Raw genomic sequence first — 22,937 nt, 5'->3', positions numbered from 1 at the left:
TAAATCCTCAGAAGTGCTTCATTTCTCCATCTCCGAAACAAGCATTCCCCTTAGAATAAATAAACTAATAAAATCTGTTTTCAGTTTGAAAATCCAAAGTGATTTAAATTGCTTTGCTCTTCAAATACCTGATTTTTGGAACACACAAAATAAATACCTCTGCAACTAAGAATTTACATAAAGAAAATTGCTCCAGTACCCAAGGCAACCATCATATTCGAAAGTAAAAATCTTAAAATGTTATAGACCATTAAAAATGTGGGATTTTCTTTTCACTAATAAAGCCAACAAAATATATCAAATGATCAATTGACAGAGGCTTCAAGATGATGATGACATTCTGAGTTTTCAATGCATTCATGTCTGCACAACATTTATAATGAAAGTGTAATAAAACATGATTTAGTTATTAAAATATTTGTTGTACAAAAATCATATTAATTTCATGAGATGCTTTAATTCTGCATACAACCTTTTTACAGATATTATTTCATTTATGTTTAAAGTGATACTAGGTTGTAGATACCAATTCAGCCCCTGATACAAAAGGATCATGAAGTTTGAAGAAGCTTCCTCAGAGGAAAAATGTGAAAAGGACGGAGCCACGCATCCATAAGAACAGCCTGGCGAAGCCTGGCTCTGGAGCTCTTGTTTGAGCTGATACACTAGACAAACTCTAACTAGTCAACTAGTCATCGAATTATAACAAATGCAATAGTTTATGCCAAACAAGGGGGGGGGGGAGTTACTGTCAGGGAATGAAAAAAAAATTACATTTTCTTAGAAAAATAAAATAAACTGGCCTGTTTCTCAGAAGAAAATAGGTTTAATAAAATAGTTTTAATAAATTTATATCCCTGAATGGTCAGTTCAAGTCAAGTGCATAAGTGTAGTTGTGAATGTGTATTGAGTATTAATATGTCAGACGCTACAATACTTTTTTTTTTTTTTTTGGTTTTTCGAGACAGGGTTTCTCTGTAGCTTTGGTGCCCGTCCCTGAACTCCCAGAGATCCGCCTGCCTCTGCCTCCTGAGTGCTGGGATTAAAGGCGTGTGCCACCACCGCCCGGCAATGCTACTATAATTTTAAGGAACTAAATAACTCCTTGAAATTTTCATTGGAATTAATTATTGCTATTATATGAGTAGTCAAAGCAATTGATACATAAATTGTACATAAAAAATCTTAAACACTGGATGTTTAAGAATAAGAGTTTATAGCTAATGTTCATAACACAAGAAGCAATAAACATAGATGTGTACATAGATCTATGGTTCCCCAATACAGATTCTTCCTGGCACTTATCCTGAGATGGGATAGCTCGATCCTGTGCTCTTTTCAGTTTCTTAGGAACTTCTGCACAATTTCCACAGCGACTCTACCAGTTCACACTCGCAACAGCAGTGTATAGTGTTCCTCTTTCCCTGGATTCTTGCCAGCCTCTGATTTTTTTCTTGATGACAGCTCTTCTGATTTGGGTGTGAAAGAATTTCAAAATAGTTATAATTTGCTATTCTTTAACAGCCAAGCATATTGAAGGACTTTTTGGTAATACTGTTCACTAAGTTTTCCTCTTGAGGGTGGTCCTTCAACTAACTTGCAACCCCTGGACTTTGGAAAGGACTATACATAACAGCAGGAAGAGAGAGGAAGTCAGTGACAGGCTTACAAATAACTAAAAGATAAATGCAGGAACCCGGAACGACATAAACAATAATAGTCTGTTTATAGTTGTGTTTGCAAGGCACTTTCCCGGTCCTTCATTTTACTTCTGACAGTCTTCTTTCAGGATAGGGAGAGATGGTTTCATTATGCTTGGTTTTGTTGTTGTTTTGATAGATGAAGAGCTGAACCTTAGAAAGGTTAAGTGATTTGGAGAAGAGCATTTCAAACAGAAATATCTAACATTGTCAAATAGATAAAACGGCATAAGGTATGAAATGCTGTTTCTGTGTTTTTGTGCAACTTATCGAGTCTATGCAAACTAAATTTGGGAAGAAGAAGAGAAAAAAAAGTGACGAGAACACCTAACATTTTGAGACACAGTTATTGATGAGTGCATTAAAATGTGTACCGCATTCACGGTAATCATTTGAAGCTCACACTCCACAGGCATTGGGATTGAACAAACTCGGGTAGAAAAGGGTTATCTTTTCTTTTCCAAACGTGCAGCTTTCTTCCAGGAAACTGGTTTCAGTATACCCAGAATATTTATGTGCATGTGAAGATTTTCTCAATTTAAAATTACTATTATTATTATTATGAGTTTAAACGGTCTTCCTGGGTAAGTTCTAAAACCCAAATTCCTTTACCAGTTCTAAATAGTTTCCCATGACCCCTCATTAGGATTGAAAACAGTGCACAGGAGCAAACCAGACAAACACGCGAAAGCACAGAAGAGCCTGGTTCTCCAGTTGGCTTATGGTATGGACACATCCATCCATCAATGGAGCTGACAACTGAGGACTCTCATATGCATAATATAAACACACCCTATTCTCCAAATAAAACATCTGGCAACCTGTGTTGAGTTTAACTGGACTGATTGGTTTCAAGCACATGCTGGAACATATCCAGGCTCTCCAATGGACCTTTATGGACTGCACTGGGTTTTGGTGGATGCACAGTGAGGCAAACTGTGTCCACTGAGAAATTTAGGAGAAGCCACTATTTATTTTTTTATGCCTATGTCTATTCAATATGCATATGATTAAAATCAGGTGCATTACAAGGAATAATATTCTCATTAGGGGGAAAAAACCTAGCAGAGTCCAAGCCAGTTGATTGCAACAGAGAACAGCCTGTGCTAAGCCCCCAAAGGCCCACAATTCCATCTCCTAGTCTACCTCATAAATGGCAGCACATACAACTATCACAGCGTTTGAACACTTTTCCCATATACGTCCCTGCTCCCTTGGGGAACATTTCAGATCTATGCTATTCTTTATATGGAACAAGGTTCTTGCTATTTTGTGATTTTTGTGTGCCTTTTTTTGTGGGGTCAATTCTTTGAATAAGGACAGCAACATCCTGGAAACTTCAGTCTAGACACGGCCCACTAGTAACAGAAAAAAGGACAAGAATGCTGTTCAACATCACAGCTAATTCCAGCTGCCCAATCATTTGGAAAGTAACACTTTGTCCTTAGAAACCCCGAGAGACCTTAGTATAACATGGGATTGTGCATTAGGATACAATTTCTAAGCATTTTATTCCATGTCAAATCAGGATAGGAAAAAGACACCCTAGTAGGGCACCATGCTTTTCTTGGCTTCTCTAAATAGCCATTAGGAATTCTAAAAGCCATGTGAAGTACCACAAGAAACAGACACAGAAAACAAAATGCACAAATTCTAGAATAAGCACGAAATTCTAGAATTGACCATATCATTTTTTCTACTCCATAAATTAAACACTAAATATTAAATTAGTTATCTCCTTCTTGATGCACATGTCCATAAACACATATATATTCTCATTAACAAAACTTAGTCTGGCAGTGCATGCCTATAATCTTAGAATTCATAGGGATGAGCCTGAAGAATTAGAACTTCAAAGGCAGTAACAGATCCATAGTGAGAGACTGTCTCGAACAATAACAACAACAAAATGTCAGCAGCCAAATAACACATACATAAACCTAAGCTTTAAAATAATAGTGAGTTTATAAAAGCTGTTTCCTGTGTTCTGAGGCGCAAGATAATCTGTCTTGATTACAAAATAATACTTTTAAAAATACTCGACTGCCAGTCATGAAATATAAATTTAGTGACTGAACAACAAATTATTTTGATACATGACTCATAAGTAGAATTGCTACCTAGACTTCACTGGCATCTTACTTTTTGCAGAGAACATTTTATTTTAGATAACTGAATATAACTTGCACTGTTCATTTTTCCTTTATAAACTCAGTTAACGAATACACAAAGCACACAGTGATTGTGTCTACACTTTATACAAGCATCTATATGGAAAGTGACAAATTCAGGCCATCATTCTGCCATTTGAAAACATTTATCTTGATGACATTAAACATCTGGATGATTTTAAATACCAAGATGTTGCGTGTCCTGCAGAAAAAAAAAAGCCTGGTGACTGCTTGAATCTTTACCTATCTGCTGCATAAAAATATGTATTTGCATGCATGCATTTCCTCCAGGCTTCACATGGATACAGTAAGCATTATAGGCAGACGTGTCAGGTTTAGATGTTCTGTTATTATTGTTCGCAGTGAACGTCTGAACAGCAGAAAAGCCTTTTATTTTCCCTTCAGAAAATAAAAGTGATAATTGTCGTTTCAATAGTGTGAATTGAAAGGTAAAGATTTGCAAAATGAAGGTGCCTTGGTATTTCAGCTTTCATTTACAATGGGACCAGAGTGGGAGAGCTCCAACACAAGGCGGTCTCTCAGTTGACTGACAACTATGGGGTTGAAATGTTATATAAAACATTCCCTCTCTCGTGATATGCCTAAACATTTTATTTTTCCTCTGCATAGCCAGTTAGGGCATTCAGATGAAATGACAGGAATTTGAACTTCTAAAGGATAATGCTGGTGTCCCGTGTTCAGAGAGATGGTTTGCCATGGTGTTGGTAATAAATACGGAATCTAAGTTTCTGCTTTTTATTACATCATAATTTCTCTGCACCATTTAAAACTGACTGTTCCAATTTTTCAGCTACATCTTTTTATTCTACCCTAATTGAAGAAAGGCCATTCTTTTATAGGAAACAAGGCAAACCTTATTATAAAATAGAATATGTATTTTGGACATTAGCTTAAAGATTCACATTCTTTTCAGTTCTCCTTACTTTAAATTAATTCCATATATTTGGTAATAACACTTCTAAGCCTTTTCAATCAAGATTGCTTGAAGTCCATACTAGCAAAGTGAGGTGAATTTTAAGATAGGCAAAAGTGGCCAAAAGTTGGGAACTATTAGAGCCATAAAACAACACCTACAGCATCACACACAGGGGCTCCTAGGAATGTCTTACCTTTGGGATCACTCAGGACAGAACCAAAGGCGCTAATGACCACATCGGCCTTCAGGCGCACCACCTGCTCTTCATCTTCAACCCAGTTTCCAGTTTCATCTTGCTCTGTTCGAACAAATTGCATTGCCACAATTTTCCCATCTTTGACTATAACTTTCCGTGGGGAAAGGAAAGGCAAAAATTCACATTTTTCTTCCTTAGCGAGTTCCATCTAAAACAAAAGAATTCATAAATAAAATGTGAGAAATGCTGACTATCATAGATAATAGGTGATTTTCAACTCAATTTGCATGTTAAGAGGTTATAATGTTTGAATTTATATGAAGGTTTTGTTTGATTTTTTTTTCCACCAAAGCTGAATTTCAGGCGTTAGCTGCTTGCTCATGGGAGTCTTGAATTTGAAATGAGACAAAGAAATTTGTAGAACATGGTAACATAAGTTACTTCCAGCTGGGAACAATGCTTAGCGGCAGAGCAGTTCAAGAACAGGTGTTAGCCCTGGGTTCATTTCCAGCACCTCAGAAAGAGACCCTCTCAAATCCTATTTATTTAAATGGTCTACAGTTGGTGATGTGCGACATTCTCAACTGCACTAATCTGGGCTCCTAACACCTTAGTTTTGCAGAATAAACTCTATTTGCAATCATGTTAAACATAAAATATTTTTTATCAGCTGGGGCGGTGGTGCACCCCATTAATCCCAGCACTCATTAGACAGAGGCAGGCGGATCTCTGTGAGGTTGAGGCCAGCCTTGTCTACAAGAACTAGCTCCAGGACAGCCTCCAAAGCTACAGAGAAACCCTGTCTCAAAAAAAACAAATTATTAATTAGATGCATATAACTGAACTAGAAAGAAATATCAAGAAAGTGGACAAACAAATCTATGCAAACACATGATTAGAATAGGAGTTGGGGAAAGAAAGCAAGAGATGCTTGGAGTAAGTATGGAAAATAATTCCTTCTCCCTTTTATAACAGTATAGTCATGAGGGGCATCAGTGAAAAAAATCAGAAAGACAAGTGCAGACCCCCTGAGCTCCCTTCTTATCTGTGACTCATCCTCTCACCAAATAGGAATTGCTTACTTTGTGCCTGTAGAGGTTGCCCATTCACACAAAAGATTCATATTTCCTTATATTATTATTCCACCCTTTGTTTTAGATGATACCCAGGCATTTATCAAAACAATCTGAGTTCTCTCTCTCTCTCTCTCTCTCTCTCTCTCTCTCTCTCTCTCTCTCTCTCTCTCTCCCTCTCTCTCTCTCTCTCACACACACACACACACACACACACACACAGTAGAAAATGTGCCACCACAGAGACCATTCCCATACCTGTAGAAGGCAGGTGGGCTCTTGGTGGGAACTTTCCTGAGGAACGTATGATTTTTTTTTTAGAGGCAAGCTGTCTCTTAAATGATCAAAATCGTAAAAACAGTATGGTATGTAAGATATGTTTTCCGTATCCCCTTTGTGACATTTGCATAATGTAACACAAGAAACAAGTTTATGGCGTTTCAAGAATGAGGAATTGTATTAACATTTAATCATAATGTCATAATTGAGTGAATGACATTGCCAGTGTTTATGGATTGAATAAGCCTATCTAGCAAGTGTATTTATAATTGTTTTAGACTCTGGGAAGGGCCTAAGTAAAATACAGAACTATGCCCCTGGTATTGCAGAGTATGCCTGGTAGGTTCCTTTACAACAGGTTTTGCCTTTTCTTTATTTCTTGTCTATTTGACAGTTTTCATCTATTTGAGTACACCATCTCTTAAGGTATTTAGCAAAGTTGCTTCTAAATTCAGAAATAAAATTAGATATTGCTAGCAAATAAAAAAAAACCCTTAAGATTTTCCTCAGCATGTTTCTCCCACAGATCCTAGGTTTAGAGGACCTAAAATTCCATGTTTTGGTTGTAAAGAAACTGAATTCCAACACCTATTCAGATTATATCATAATTTTAAGTTTTCTTTTTTCTCGTTAATCTATACATTCTAAAGTATGGATTGTGGTTCACACTGCTTGAGGAATACAAAATTCGGAGAGTTCACCTGCCTGACCATATTTTCTGTGAACAGGAGGAAGGAAACAAAAGCCAGATATGTTTGCGTCAACTCTTTCAGGCTTCATCTCAGGATGAGCATGTTGTGTGCCTTAGTTTGACTGGTTCATAGCTGCTGTCATGGGCAGCCTCCCCTGTTATGTTCTGGGGTTCAGCTCCAACTAGGAAGCTGGGAAGAACTCCAGGTGCTTTTTATTTACAATGAGATGCAGGATCCGGTCAAGAGAATTCAGTGTAAGGCAATGATAATGATTATCCATGTACAATAAAACAACTTGTAGAAGCCAGAAGTGAACAGCTGAGCTGGCAGCAGGTCTGTTCTACTTTTACACCACACCCTATCACTGGCACGTGCCTGTATGCTTTCTATGTTAGCTCATGGCCCTTCATCTTTAATCCATATCCTACTACAGCATAATTTTCTAATAAGACAAAGTTGATAATTTCCTAAAGATATTTAGCTTCCCTTTTTTGGAATTTGCTGCTGTGAGATTATCTATTGTCTGTGTTTTTGTGGGTGTAGCTGACTTTCAAAAATAAATAAAGAAAAAAAGGGATCAAGTTTTAAGAAAGATATTTAGCTTCCTTAACTCCTGCCTGACAGTGTGCTTAAGCCTAGCATTACAAACACTGCCCTTCTGGCAGATTATTTTGAATTCCCGTCTCAAACCTGTTGATATGTATGTCCCTTTATCGTACTACATGTGGCAGTTACTTTGCTATCAAAAACAATTTTATTTACTATTATTCATTTTATATACAAGGGGAGAAATGTAAAGAGAAACCCCCAGAATATCATCTGAACATATGTATTTATTGGGAAAGTGTTCATGTTGTGTTGGGAAGGAGGATATTGAAATCATGATAATACTTGTCTTGGGAAATAAAATATTAGGGCAATTAGAAGATGAACATGTGAAATTACACATCAGGTAAAGTATCCTTTCGATAATTTAGGGATATAACATGGGTATATATATATATATATATATATATATATATATGTTCAGATTTAAAATTGCATTTTTATTCATTTTATTTTGTGTGATTGTGTGTGTGTATTGTGTGTGGGTGCATGGCACCCCTGTGGATGTCCAAAGAAAACTTGAGTGAGATAACTCTCCCTTCCCACATGTGGATCCTGACGATTAAATTCCACGCATCAGACATGATGTCACTTTGTCTGTGTCTCCCAAACCATCTTGTCAGCCTAATTTCTTTCCTTAGATCTGCCTGATAATTACAAGTGATAGTAGCAGGTATTCTTTTTCATACTTAATTTATAACCTATTATAGGTTAAGAAACTAAAGAGCTGACTAAAGTTGTGGCTAAAGATACTTTATCACACACACATATATTTAAGACAGTTACTAGGTCAGTGAAGAACAGTGCCAAATGGTTACGGGTTGAAGACAGGCACCCAGAAAATGCTGGGTTTGCTGGACTGGTTCCCTCTGATGGAGAAACGGAAGTAACCCCAAAGGCTTAGCATGTTGAGTATTCACAATTGAATACAGAGGTGGGGTTACTGCATACTGTTGAATCAACGAGGCAGGGGTTTTGGTATAGAGATGTATCAAGGACACAGTTTTAGCTGACTCATTAGGAGCAGTCCTTGTAGGGGAGCAGTTCTCAGACCATAATATCAGGATGAGAGGGTTATGGTAGAAATGTTTTTCATGTAGCATCAACATTCACACAAGGACCAAGGGAAAGCTTTGCCATTTGCTTTGAGGTTGACTCTGCAGGGGAAGGTTTTGCCGTTTTCCTGGGGGTCTGAGGCTTTGGGTTACTCGGCATGGCTGACTGAAGTCACACACATTCACTTGGGACTTTACTCACTCTGGGCTTCCTCCGCTTCACACACAGTATGATTGTGAGTCGTGTTCTGAGATCCGATGACACAAATGTGACAGGAAGTGACAGAGCTAGAGGTCAGGAATTTGGAGGAATAGAGAGATTTTCCAGAGAGTAAGAGAGTCAAGCCTCCCAGTACAAATAAATGCATGCGTGCCTTAAAATTGTGAAAGATAGGAACCAAGGAATAAGTTTACAAAGTCAATGCCATAAATGAGTTAAAAGAACCTTATTGAACTTGGATATTGGCTACATTAGGGACAAAGCAGGTTCCACATGTGGAATAAGGAGACAAAATCATACTCTGTGAAGGAAGAAAAATAAGTGTTTAATTTTATATAACAAATAGCAAACTACTACACAAAACTCTCTAAATACCAAGAGGATATAGTATTAAAATTTCTGTCTCCAGTGTCCAAAAGTGATATTCAAAGGCCAATGACAGATAATTTCAAACAAGTGTTCTTTCAGATGAATGCAGCCAGTATGTTACATTCAAAAGCATCAAGACAGAATGCCATCCTATTTATCTCTGTTCAAAGAACTGGCAATACACTCTTCAAGAGAGAGAAAAAAAACAGAGTTACTGATAAACTATTACAATAGCCTGGAAGATATTCAAATTAAATGAAAATAAAACTAGCTAGCTGTAGATTTCAGTGAATGGGTTAAAAAAAAAAACTCCAAGTATAAGTAGATGGCTATGGAGAAGATATACTACTTAGCCACAATGCTACTTTACAGAATGGCATAAAAATAAAATGGTAATTTCTATGTTGTCAATTAGCATTAAGAACTAATGGATCAGGTTGACCAGTTATCTGCTATGTGTATACATGAATATTCTGCAATTCACAGAAGACAGCTTTTTAAGCTAAGTCATTCATAAACACAGTGCTATGTCATTTTCATATTTGAAGATTTTTAATGATCATTGATAATCAAGAAGTATGAGAAACTGGTACAAAAATGCAGCTGTCATGGCATATCATCTATTCATATTTTCAGCAGAATTGTATGTGTTAGTTAGCTTTCTTGTCACTGTGTTCAAAAACCTTGAGAGAAAATTTTATGAAAGAACCTTTTAGAAGGTTCATTCAGTCCTTGATTTGTTGGCCCCCTGTGCTTGGCTAGACCATTGTAGTATAGGACCTTGTAGTAGAAGAAACTTTTCGCCTCATGGTGGTCAGAAAGCACTGGGAGGTAGGGAGTTAGAAACTAACAGAGAAATATAAAGACAAAAAAGTGTCCAAGGCAAACAAATTACCCAGGACCGGACAGCAGTAATCTACAACGTTTGGCAAGGCATGTATCTCATCTTCAAATATTCACAGAATCTCTCTATACAATACTGACTGCTAAGAACCACGTGTTTAACACATGAGTCTGTGTAGGACATTTCATAGTCAAGCTATCACACTATTTTTACATGGGGACAACTGGTAGATCCAACAAACACACAAACTTCCCCCCTTCTTATCCTCACCGATAATTACTCGAGGGAATATGGCAGTGAGCAACATCATTTTTTCCAGTATTTAAAAGCCAAGTAAAAAAGAAAAAATTCTTGGCTTTGATTTTTACTTCCATATTTAGGAAAGATATGTAGTTGAAGCTAAGTAAAATAAAAATAGTTCACTACAGCATGCAATAATGATAATCATTTTAATGATTAACTTTACGTAATGTGATGATTTGGTCTGATTATTATTACAGGCATCATACTGCAGAAATTATGAAACAACTTAATTTACTATAATTAAAAGCATGATGTCAACTCATTTTTAGATTGCATATAGGCAAGGTAAGCATAGCTTATAAACCATAACGAGCAGAATCAAAACCAGCATATATTAAATTCTGGAATAACTTCTAATTATGCCAAAGTTTAACAAGCAAAGTGAAAAAACAATATTCTTTATAAAATGAAATCTCTATGATCAGTATATTTAACCATCAATCTGATAAGAATACCAAGACCAAAATGAAGTTTCTTGTAATCAAAATTGCTTAGTAATCTTCCTTGGCCAGTGTTAATCTTGGAAAAGATCTTATTTCATCACTGTGAAATTGTTGGATATACCACAGATATTTATGGCTACACAGTCCAATTCATGCATAAATTGAACCCAGTATTTTGTAGTTCCTATGTATAAAATTGATATTGGTTATCATAGGTAACAAATTAATACTTGTCTTAAATTGTCAAACATCAGCAATGATGCTCACTATGAGAACATGACGAACAGTTCTCTACATGGCCATATCTTAGTTGCATTTCCAAGCATTTGTCTATACTTCTCTGTGTATTTTCTCGTAAATACAAGCAAGGTATTTTTTTCATTTAGCTTACCAAAACTCCTGACCCTTTATGTATGATCCCCTTTAAATCGGATCATCTTCCTTGTTCTCTGTCACGTTTGAGGAAATCTCTTATCACCCTAACCTGTCATTCAGAAGGAAATTGCTAGGTACATAGAACCAATCAAATTGAGACTTACAGTGGAAGGCTCCGATTTTGAATATTTTAATTCACATATAACACCTTACACCTTGACTTTTTGACTATTTGTCTGTTTTGCATTTGAAGCTAATGTCTTATCTAAGGCATAACAATGGAGAGAGACTAGTAAGTATGAGGTGTTCTTACTGACCTGACCTGTTTATGTTCTATGTCAAGCCTGAATGTTACTTGGAAGTTAATGGCTTGGCCTGGACATTCAGAAACCTAACATTTAGTTTATCAAGAATATTCATCATGTGTACACACAGTGACTCTGATAAAATATGAGTTGTGCTACAACTGGAAAATGTAGCAAACTTCTTAACTTGTAACAATACTGATGTGCATATAACTCCCAATATAATTTGATGATCTCCAATGAAATGACTTGTCATGTGTATCTATTCTCTCTCTGTTTTTCTCTCTATTTTTCCGTGAGTCTCTTTCTCATATAAGTTATTGTATGTAAAATTGATATAAACATAAATGACTTTTTTTCCAAAATGGACATGAAATGACAGAGTAGAAAACACACTACTCAAGCTAAATGTGATGTTAATCTAGTGGGAATGAGCTAGCTTTGAGAGAATTCTGGAATGGAAGCTCTTCTCTCTTTTGCAACAAGTCTAGAAGAAAGAAGGAAGCTCATCTCTACAGAGAATGAGACTTGTTTAAATTCCCTTATAAACACGCACCTAGGAATAAATCCTGGCGATTTCAAATGAGGGCATCCGTATCTGTGACATGTTTGGGGTAGGGTTTACCTCAATATAAACAATGGAGCAGGGAGTTCCGCCGTCGTATGGACTATGTAACTAACTATAAAAGTGAGTTTTGGGATAGAACTCTTTTGTGTGAAAGGTGAAACGACACATACTTCTTAGAGTCAGCATGACCTGAATTAAAACAGTGATATTGCAAGATGAAACCTGTCAGTGATAATGCACTTCTTCTTGGCTACCTGACACCTTTTGTTTACTTCTACTCACTAAATTAGTAATAAACCTTGACGTCTTGTAGTACCAATCATGCTAGGCTGATTTTAAAATGTAATCACTTTGTTATTTTGGTCTTTAAAGAGAAAAGAGATGATGAAAGACAGAGAGCAAAATAGGTACTTACATGTACTCTTATAATCCTTAATTTATAAGACAACTTTTATCTATTTTATAATTTAAAAATATATTTTTATTTTTTCTTTGAAGATTCTATATATGGATACAATGTATTTTGATCATATCCAACCTCAAGTTCTCAGCAACTCTGAGCTCTGAGATTCTGTCTCAACAGTCTCCCCATTCAAAATTAGGTTTTCTTTATTTTTGATAACTGACTGAGTTGAACTAATGCTGTCCTTGTGCCCATGGCTAAGTAGCAATCCAATGTCATTGGGGCTTCACTCCAGCTCCCAACAGCCACACACTTCAAACAGTGATTCAACAAGGGATGGAATCTTCTGGACCACTCCCTCATTCATACTGGCACTCTGGCTGCCTGCCTTATAATTTCTGGTACACAAATTAGCAATGAACAGGCAATAGAATGTATTATATTTCAAAATCTAGCATCTACCTGCTTGATCTACAATCAGTACAGTCAGGCAAGCCTTTCCTAAAACTCTTCAAAATGCAAGCATTTGAACATAAAGAGGTATTACTGCATATGGGAACTGTGTTAAACATTGGATAAATATAGTAGCCCCCTAACCGAGTCCTCATTATCTGGACTGGGTCAGTATTTAAGTGCAATACCCAGAATTGCATTGTAAGGAATTATTGAGAAGACATAGAGTAGCTTTGCACAGATATCATAAAACACATCACTTCTAGGGAGAAAAGAATATTTTACACTATTCATTTATGATTGATGACATTTCCTTAAACCTGACTAAATCTCACTGTTCTTCACTTTAAATTTAGACAGAGTAAAGCAATCCTGACTGCTATTGTAATATTTCACAAAAAGCTATTCCCATAAAACTTGGTGACTTGGAGCTATCTTTTTCAATCCAGAAATGACTAAATATTAAAATTCTTGTACAAGACACAATCCTGTCTTCTCCCATAAAATGTCAATCTTCATTTTTTTCTGATATATTGTCATTAAATTTAATGTTTTAATATATTGCTTCATCACATTTTCTGGTTTTTGTTACTTCTTTTTCTTAATACATAGTTAACTTTTAAGTGTCGAAAGACCTTAAATAATTAATCTTTGATCCTAATTTGATAGTATGTCCTATTTTTACTAAAAAAGTAACATAGTGATGCAAAGGGTTTTTGGGGGGGCTTACAACTATAGGTTATGATCCATTATTTGAGATAAGTCAAAGATGTAAGGGTCTGAGATAGCTATTCACACTACACCTGGAGCTAAATGCCGAAGGAAGCAAGCACATTCATGCTACCTGCTTATTCGTTGGCTCTTAGCTGGTTATCTTAATTTTATATATCTCAGAGACTATCCTAGGGAATGGTGCCGCCCCAAATGGTCTGGATCAATGAATAACCAGGACAATCATTCACAAATCAGCCTAATCTAGATAACTACTGGATCAAAATCTTTTTGGAAACTATTTTAGGTTGTGTCAAGCTGTAATCTAAAAGTAACCATCCCATATGTAATGGGAGAAAATGAAATACTTCAATTAGCAGTAATAATTTATCTGAAGAGTAATCATTTATTTGAAATATATCTAAAGTATTTTTGAGGTGTGTGAATGCATAGTATGTACATTTTGAATATTTTGTATCAAATTAAAGCAAACTTATAACATGAAGATACTTTTAATATATTTATTTAACATGGGTCACTGATTTACTAATTTGAATGAAAACGATTCTGTATTTGGAGTCAAATAATGAACTGACTAAAAAAAATCAATGGGAGGATCCTGCATTTTAATTTGTGAGATTATTATTAAGAAATAACAACTCTGTGAGGTGGGGGTTAAAGTAACAGAATGCATAGTGGGCCATACAAGGCCTAGAAACAAAAATGAATTAATGAGATAACAGAGAAAGACTGCAGAAAATCAAAAAGAACAACAACAACAACATCAAACCCCCACCTATCTTCAAGAAAAGCCTTCAAGGACAGTTATGACGCCTTTAAAATAAAACAAGACTTGAAAAGGGGTGAAGATAAATTAGTGGTTTGTCTGAAATCCCAGCTACTTAAAAGGGGATACTTGTTCACAAGTCAGTCACCTGGCTGACTCACACAGATTCCAAGCTAGCCTTAGTGGTAGAGAAAGATCTTGTTTCAGTATCAAATTAATGAAAGGGATATATATGTAGTTCAGAGGTAAAGTGCTTGTGTGGACAGTTGAAGGTTTTAGGTTAAATTTTTAGTGCTACAATAAAAAGATGGAATTTTTATGGTCATTTTTGTGTGCTTTTCTTCCACTACTCTTCTTTGGGTGCTAAGTACTGACTAATATATGCAAATAATAAATTAAAGTAATTCAGGAAAGGTGGAAGTGGTCTATGGGCCTAGTCCCCAGGACGGTGAGGCAGGGGAATTAATTGGCATGGAAAGGCTACACAGTAAATTTAAGGCTACCCTAGACTATAGTGTAAGGCTATTTTTCAAAAAGTTAATAAATAATAAAAATTACGTTTTAAGATTTCTTTTTTAGATGACAAAGTAAAGATATTAAAGAACTAAGGCAAAAATGATTGAATTCAGGGGCTTCTAAAATTAATACATTATTAATCATTATTTAGTGTGACACATTCTTTTTCTCTATGTATATATCTATATCCATATAGATATAGATAGATTATATATGTACATACATATATATATGAGATTTATATATATTAAAGAGATTGGGAAAAATTTCTAAAAGATAAATCATTTCCAGCACTATAGATACCCAGAGCCAACATATGCAACAAATCCCATGGAATATTGAACATAGCCTTTAAATACATGATTTTGAATGAACATGAGCTTTTATTGGCTCTCGGCCAGTTTTCAGGCCCCTCTCTCATATTTTTCTCTGAATATTAAAATGATAAAACTTGGGAAAAGGAAGGATACTTAAAAAGAATGTAGTTACACAGTGACACCATGGATGAAAACTCAGACACTATTTTATAATCATTGACCAAGGTGCTCCATCTTTCAGTGCAATACTTCTATGTCTTTCTAAATGCTCATACTACACTGTATCAACACAACTTTCCATAAGGTAAACATATTCGGATTCCTAGAATGTCATTTTCTGCAATAAAAGGAGTACTCAATATGTACTTACTATTTAGTACCACGGGAGTCTCTAACTGTCATTAATTAACTTTGTTTGCCTGGAGGCAGTTGTGTGTATTTATTTGTTTGGTTTCAACTCCCCTTGGCCAATCCTGCTAACAGTCCCTGATCATGGTCCATGAAGAATTGCTCTCAAATGATGTGCAGGTGACAAACACGCAGGAGCTGCTCCATCACCTTTCTAGGGGGATATTAAATTTGTGAGCTTATACAGGTTATTTACTAAAAAATAGTCCCAGGCTGTTGCCTTTTATAATTAAATAAGAGCTAAGAAGCATCTGATACTCATACAAATAATTAGATAGATGAGAGATAGATTGACAGATAGATTGACAGATAGATAGATAGATAGATAGATAGATAGATAGATAGATAGATAGATAGAAAAAAGATGGGGCGAGGGCAAGATACAGAGAATTAAACAAAGAGTATAGTGTTAAAGCTATACTCTTTGTATATTTAAAGATACTATAGAGGGGACTTTAAGTCAAGCTCCTTAAAAGATAAAGTATGGGATATGTTGTATTGTTCCAAAAAGATCCAATTCATAGCTGTATTCTTTAAAATGGAAATGTATTATTTCAAAAATCACAGTAAACATTTTTTGACTATTGGACTAAATTATCTGCCACAGATATTTATATTAAAATAATATTATCAAGACAGCCGATCCTTTAAATAACTAAAAGATTTTTAATAACAACCAAGTCTGATTAAACCAGTTGCTATGCTGATAACCAAAAGAGGACATAGCACAGAGATGCCATTCCAACAGAGAAGAGTAACGGGTCTGCCATGTTCTGCTGCTATTTTGAAACTAAGTAAGGTCTCTGAAATGTTCTTTGTGAATGGAATTTGTTATTAAAACTAATTTTGAGCCGTACTCTTCCTGGCCATAATCAGTGACAACTACAAAGTCCTTCCTTGACCTTATTGTTTAAACTGATCAAGCGAAGAGGTCTCTTGGGTCCTGAACTTCATGCCTCCTTTTAGGGATTCCCAACAGCCTACAGCATTCTGGCAGTTCTGTCTGATCTGCCAACAGCCTTTAATGCCAGCATTTTGGGGGATTCTGCTATCCTGTGAAATTTAATCTCACCTATTTAAGCTTGCAGAAAGTACTGGAGGGAATTATTAACAGATTTTCCCTCATCTTCTTAAAGGATAGCACTGAGTGATTGGCTGGTTTCCCCAAGGACTGAGGGCTGAGAAGTGCTAGTGTGTCAGTAGCATCCTGTTTAGCATGTGTGCGAGGCCACCAGGGAGCCGGAGAGACATTTGGAATCAGAACTACATCAATATGCTGATGGTGCCTCCCTATCTTCATCTCATCAAACCTATACCCTTCAACATTAATGCTTTCTTAACTAAGATGGAAAGTGCCTCCAAATAGCGCACTGCTTATGGTTCTAATTAGACAGCTGGAATCTCATTGATGACACATTAGAGCGGCGGACCAGCAGTCTCAGCATCACCGGGAAACTTGTTAAAATGCAAATTCTCAGGCCCACCCCAAACTTACTCTGACAGAAACTCTTGGGACAGGGCCCCACAGTCTGTTTTTAAGAAGGTGATTTTTAATCCATTCTTAAGTTTTGAAAACGAATATTTTAGACAAATGGCTTGTAATTTCTCACTGAAAATTTTATTAGGAGATGCTTCCTAGGTTTATTGATTGAATATTTCTGGACCCAGGCATATTGGTTTTGGTCACTGCCATGGTTTGAATGAAAAATGTCCCCCATCAGTGTGGGTGTTTGGACACTTGGCTCCCTGTTGGTGGTGCTGTTTGGGATTTGGTGCAGTTTTACTAAGGAAGTACATCATTGGTTGTGGACTTGGAGATGCCATAGTCTTGCCCTACTCTGTTTCATGCTTTGTTGGTGAGGAAGTGATCTCTCAACTTCTTATTTCTGCCCCCATGCCTGCCACTTGTTGTCATGTCTACTTCACCATAATGGATGCTCCATCTAGAACCATAAGCTCAAATAAACTTCTTACAATAAGTTGCCTTGATTGTTGTAATTTATCACAGCAACATAAAAGAAATTAGTAACTCTTAACCATAGCCATAAAAGGCACATTGTCTCAAGCAATTCTGTGCTCAAAATATTCAAATCTGTAACAATTCACATTTGTTACAAAAAGCTCAGAAAATGCTTTGTTGCTCTGTTTTGTCCTCTCCCAAAGAAGGAGAATTGGATTCTAATTTTAGGATATAAATAAAGCGCTTGATGATGAGGCAATTTACTAATGGACAAAACATGCTATTTCCAAAATTCACCAAAGTTCAAATTATTAAATATTATATATTTTTGAGGGAAAAACATAAACTCTATGTTTTTCAATGCTCATTTACTTTAAGGAAACAGAGAATTGCAGAAACACATGTTTGTTGAGTGAAAATTATGAGACATTAGAGAAATAAAAATGATTTTGGACATTTATGTTAGTTAAAAGCATGTCCCTAAACATAATTTCTCAAATCCCATGTGTTACAAAAGATAATCCATATCTAACCTCCAGCACAGTAACATCCTATTTTTACTGTAAACCTTGAGTGCTCTTTAGAAGTTTACAAAACCAAGTAATGGCTATAATGAATAAGTATGGAAGCCTCAATAAAATCGGGAATCATCAAATTCACAATACCATGTGCATTGATCAGATACTCAAGCATGGTCTTTATACACTCTAAGAATGCATGACTTATTACATATCTCATGTTCTGCCTTGCCTAAAATTACTAGATAAGTAAGCCCTCTAGGGATGTAAATTTCAGCTACCTTCAAAGGTTAGTACAAGAAACCACGTTTCTGAGCCTCTCTAAAAAAAATACTGAAGCAACTGGTTGTTGAACACTTTATTTGTGGCTCCTTTTAAAGGAATAATAAAGAAACCGTTGTTTGATGTTTGTAAGCCTCAGAAGAGCTTGAGATCTACTAAAGCTCCACTGTAGGCTTGCCAGTTGTGCTCCAGAGGCTCATTACTTCCTCTTAGCACCTTGCAAAATGTGCATCCTCCTGCTTTCGGCCCTCTCCTGAACTCTCTTCCAATTTGTATCCTGTTACACTGACTAACAGTCTATGTTGGATGCGCCACTAACCAGCTTCCTAGCTTTTATCTCTACTGTTCCATAAATTCTATAAAATTTGGCAGAACCGTTAACCCAAAAGTAATCTGAGGTCTTCGTTATTCTATATACAGAATAGTCCCCAACTTTTCCTTATAATTATTGGTACCCACAAGTCCCTACCCGATCATAGACAGTCACATTCATCTTCTTTTCACTACATGAACTCACTAGGAGACTTTCTCTGTTAGGACAGAGAACATTTAACAAGGTCAACAGTTGTTTATTACTGGATGCCAATCTTCCCTCAATGTTACTTTTTCTATACTTAAAACGAATCACAGAGACCTGTCAGAGTACTCTCTGTAAGACAGAAGACACTGCCCTTTCCTCCACCACACTCGGCATTCAAGCACAATCCCCTACTCTGTATATCTCTATATCACTGTCTTCCCACCGAAGAAATTACTCTTCAGTATACTACTGGCAGTACAATACATTTATTTACCATATAAACAAGCATACAAAGTACTTGTTTAGTCCCTTGTTTATTTCTTTATAAACTTTATGAGGGCATGAAATTGTGTCTGCTCTATTAAAGTCACTTGAAATAATGCCAATATACAGGAGGTATTCAGTCAACACAAGGTGCATGAATAAACACCTTTATTCTAAGTAAATCCAGTCTGGGTGTTTTATGAGTTGTGTAAGACAGAAATACTTGTCATTTATTCTTTCTAGTTGAAGATGATCAGAAGATGAGGATACTATGAGGTGTAAAGTAATTCATACTGCCATTTGAGATGCTAAATTTTAGATATGGACTGCCCCCCAAAAGCTTATATACTGACGGAGGAAGGTCATTGGCTAATAAAGAAACTGGCTTGGTTATTCTAAGTAGTGCTTAACTTAAACACTGAGCTGAAAGAAACCTGTGCTTTGTGCAGGTTTGTTTTGTTTTTATCTCAAGTGTTCTTGCCACAACAAATGGCATATCAAGACACGTGTTATCTTCTATTTCTGACCCAAAAAGAAAAAACTTTTGGTTATGAACTCCATTTAATCATAGGAATTACACGAAGAAAATGCAAAAATATTTAGTGTAAAGTGTATTTCACAAGTTTGTTATATTTCCCAATCCTTTACTAAGCAAAGCGATGTAAATACAAGTAAATTTAGCTCCCATTTCTCTTTTAATTTGGCTGTTTAAATTTTCAAAATGGTGTAAGTGGACTAATTAATGTCTAAAAGTATATGTCTGAAAAGACACTTATGATTATAAGATGACCTTGGATTTAGGAGGTAAAAGCATATTAAAAGAGTGGATGATAGAGCAAAACCTACAGAGTAAAACTGGCATTTGAAAGGCAGCTATGAACTACTGATGACTGATCATTTACTGAGGTCAATTTGTACAATGGCTGATCTACATGTGACAAATTACCCACCAACTGAGGTTATAATTCTTGCCAGATAGAGTGCCTCCAAGCCTGGGCAGACATTTTCAAGTAAATCAAATTCAAAATACTAATTTGAACAAAATGAGTAATTTATCTTTCCATAAATATGCTCCATCGATGGCCTCGCAACTATTGTACTTATTATAATATTACCTTTCTCTTATAGCATTGCAATTGGAGGGATCATGGTGTACACAACCTGCTGATGCCTTATAGAAGACTCGTCAGAATGACATGATGTGAAATCTGTCATCTTTGGTGAGTTAACTAAGACACCAAATCTGACCTGTGTTCATGTGAAGGCTCTTTCAAAATCTATGCTACAGTTTCATTTGATTTTCTTGCTAACAGAAACAGTTGATGCTAAATGTGAACAGAGCATGCTTCATACTTGCAAGTTGGACTTTTGGGATCTTTACTGTCTCCAATTATAACATTGGTGCAGCATCCACACATTTTATAAAATGCAGATTGTTGAGGTTATGGAAGCCTTAGCACATCTGACAGTTACTAATTAGAATGCTCTTCAAAGATACTCTAACAGTGACAAAAAGATATACCAGTGGTTTTGACCCAAATATGTGTATCATTTTATTCAAATTAATATTTAAAAGTTCCTTTTAGGTAGGCTGTCAAAATGAAAATAATTACATATAGCCCAGACTTTTCATCTGTCCAATTTCAGGAGAGTCTAATGATTTAAATTAGGACGGCATCCCAACAGTGCCATTGCCTACAACCTGCAGGATTCCACCCCCATCTCCTCTGATGGGTCTACATTACCTCCTCTGGAACAGCTCGAATATTAACAAAGCCCTTTCTGAAGACGATGAACACACGACGGGCTCCGCAGCGCAGAGCGGATGTCGCACAGTCAAAGGCAGTATCTCCGGCTCCAAGTACAATCACGGCTCCCCGTATGGATGGCAATGGAGAGTGACAGGCGCACATTCCTGAACGATGAAAGGAAAACCCCATTTTCAAGTAGAGAAACCATTTCTGCATGACAGCTCAAAAGATACTTGTACTCAAAGCACTGTAAAATTGCATCTTGCAGTTTTCCAGGGTGGAGTGTCACTATCAAATTATTCTGCTTGGTTGAAAGACAGTTTTATTCCCATTTTAAAAATATGCTCATATATGTAATTTCATACTCAGTACCCTTAGCTTCTTTTTTTCCTTTTAGAAGTATTGCTGCAACACCTTTAAATTATTTCAGTTATAATAAACAGGATGAATCAATTAAAACTCTATCAAAGTTATGATACACATTTTTACATTTTATAATTACATTTCAGCATATTAGTGAAAAAGTGCTCCTTATAATCTCAACCCATAATCTATAGCATTATATTAGAATATTTTACATAATTTCTCACATAAACTCTACTATATATTTTATATTTAGTAAACTTTTAAAATGTAAATGTCATATTTGTGTCTCAAGAGTTTCTGGGAATGATAGCTACAATATAGATTTCTCTGTTGAATATCTCTGGTTCTTTCTGTGGAATTGGAAAATAAAATAAAATGGGCTTCACTTAAAACTGTTTTATTTACTTATTAATTTTGTGCTTATGTGTGTGTATGCAATCACATGCACGGTGAAAGGGCAAAAAAACATTGCTCAAGTTAATTTCTCTCCTGCCATGTTGTGGGATTCAAGGATGGAATTCCTGTGTCAAGCCTACATACAAGCACCTCTACTTTCTGAGCCATCCCACTTGTTCAGGAAATATGACTTCTTAAGTGTCTATTTCTCAGAGAATCTATAGAAAGATCTGGTATCCTTATGAAGATCCCTGGAAGAAAAGAAATTCAGGTTGTGTTGGGTATTAGACAGTACTATATTATCAGTACTGTATTATAAACTGCTAAGATAAATTACTATAATTCTTGATATTCCACCCCAGATGATGGCTAGACCTATAATTTCAACAAATATCATCATTTTGTTGGAATACATACTGTTTGGGAGTAGACAATTGACATTCTTGATATAAAATACATCCTAGTGTACTATGATTTTTCTGTGGAAAAAAAAAGGCTCCTGGGATCAGGGTCGGGAGGCAGATAGGGATGGAATTTTTCCTCATTGTTACCTTTTAAGAAATTTAATACAGGAAGTTTCTTGTCTGTTTAAATTTTGAAAGGAAAAAGGAAACATAAGTTTCGTGGGCCTTTGTTTTTGTAATTTCTACGAATAGTTAGATGTAGGAATAGCAATGGCTCAGTCTTGTTATAAAATAAATGTTTAGAAGATTTAGATAATCCAGTTTAAAAATACTGAAGCCTTTCTTTGTTTCTCTCTCTCTCTCTCTCTCTCTCTCTCTCTCTCTCTCTCTCTCCACCAAGACAAAGGCATTAAGGAAATCAAAGCTTGGTATAGTCTCCCTTCAGGTTGTTATTCTTGGCATACATGAAGTAATAGGGTGTCTATCAAACTATTGAATTTTAACTACTCAGAATTACTGCTCCAGTCGAGTCCTTGATCTTCCCCCCTCTGCAGACACACATCATGCCAGACATGGAAAGACTCATTCTACTTGAAAGTAGCTCCTAAACTAGAAATCTCACCCTTATTGCAAGAATCTCTTCCAATGTTTGCTGAAGGCTTTTTATTTTGAATTAATCTTTTACATTTTAGACGTACATGTACTACAAGACAATAAAATACCTAATCATGATGCTTTCTTGGAA

At 35.9% G+C, this 22,937-nt stretch overlaps 1 protein-coding gene across 1 annotated transcript in view; it reads right to left on the bottom strand.

Moving 5' to 3' along the window:
• Window positions 1-22,937, bottom strand: part of Dpyd (dihydropyrimidine dehydrogenase) — a 752,991-nt gene that overhangs the window by 413,653 nt on the left and 316,401 nt on the right. Inside the window, exons 10-11 of the mRNA XM_050160025.1 lie at window positions 21,021-21,190; window positions 5,002-5,212 (exon numbers count right to left, since the gene is read on the bottom strand). Of these exons, the coding sequence (XP_050015982.1) occupies window positions 5,002-5,212; window positions 21,021-21,190 (381 nt within the window). The remainder of the gene's footprint in view (window positions 1-5,001; window positions 5,213-21,020; window positions 21,191-22,937) is intronic.

The sequence above is a fragment of the Alexandromys fortis genome, unplaced genomic scaffold, assembly GCF_014885135.2.
Source record: "Alexandromys fortis isolate MF-2015 unplaced genomic scaffold, M_Fortis_MF-2015_v1.1 scaffold_19, whole genome shotgun sequence".
Taxonomy (NCBI): domain Eukaryota; kingdom Metazoa; phylum Chordata; class Mammalia; order Rodentia; family Cricetidae; genus Alexandromys; species Alexandromys fortis.
Note: the sequence above shows the minus strand (reverse complement) of the source record. Positions and strands in the feature narration are given on the sequence as shown.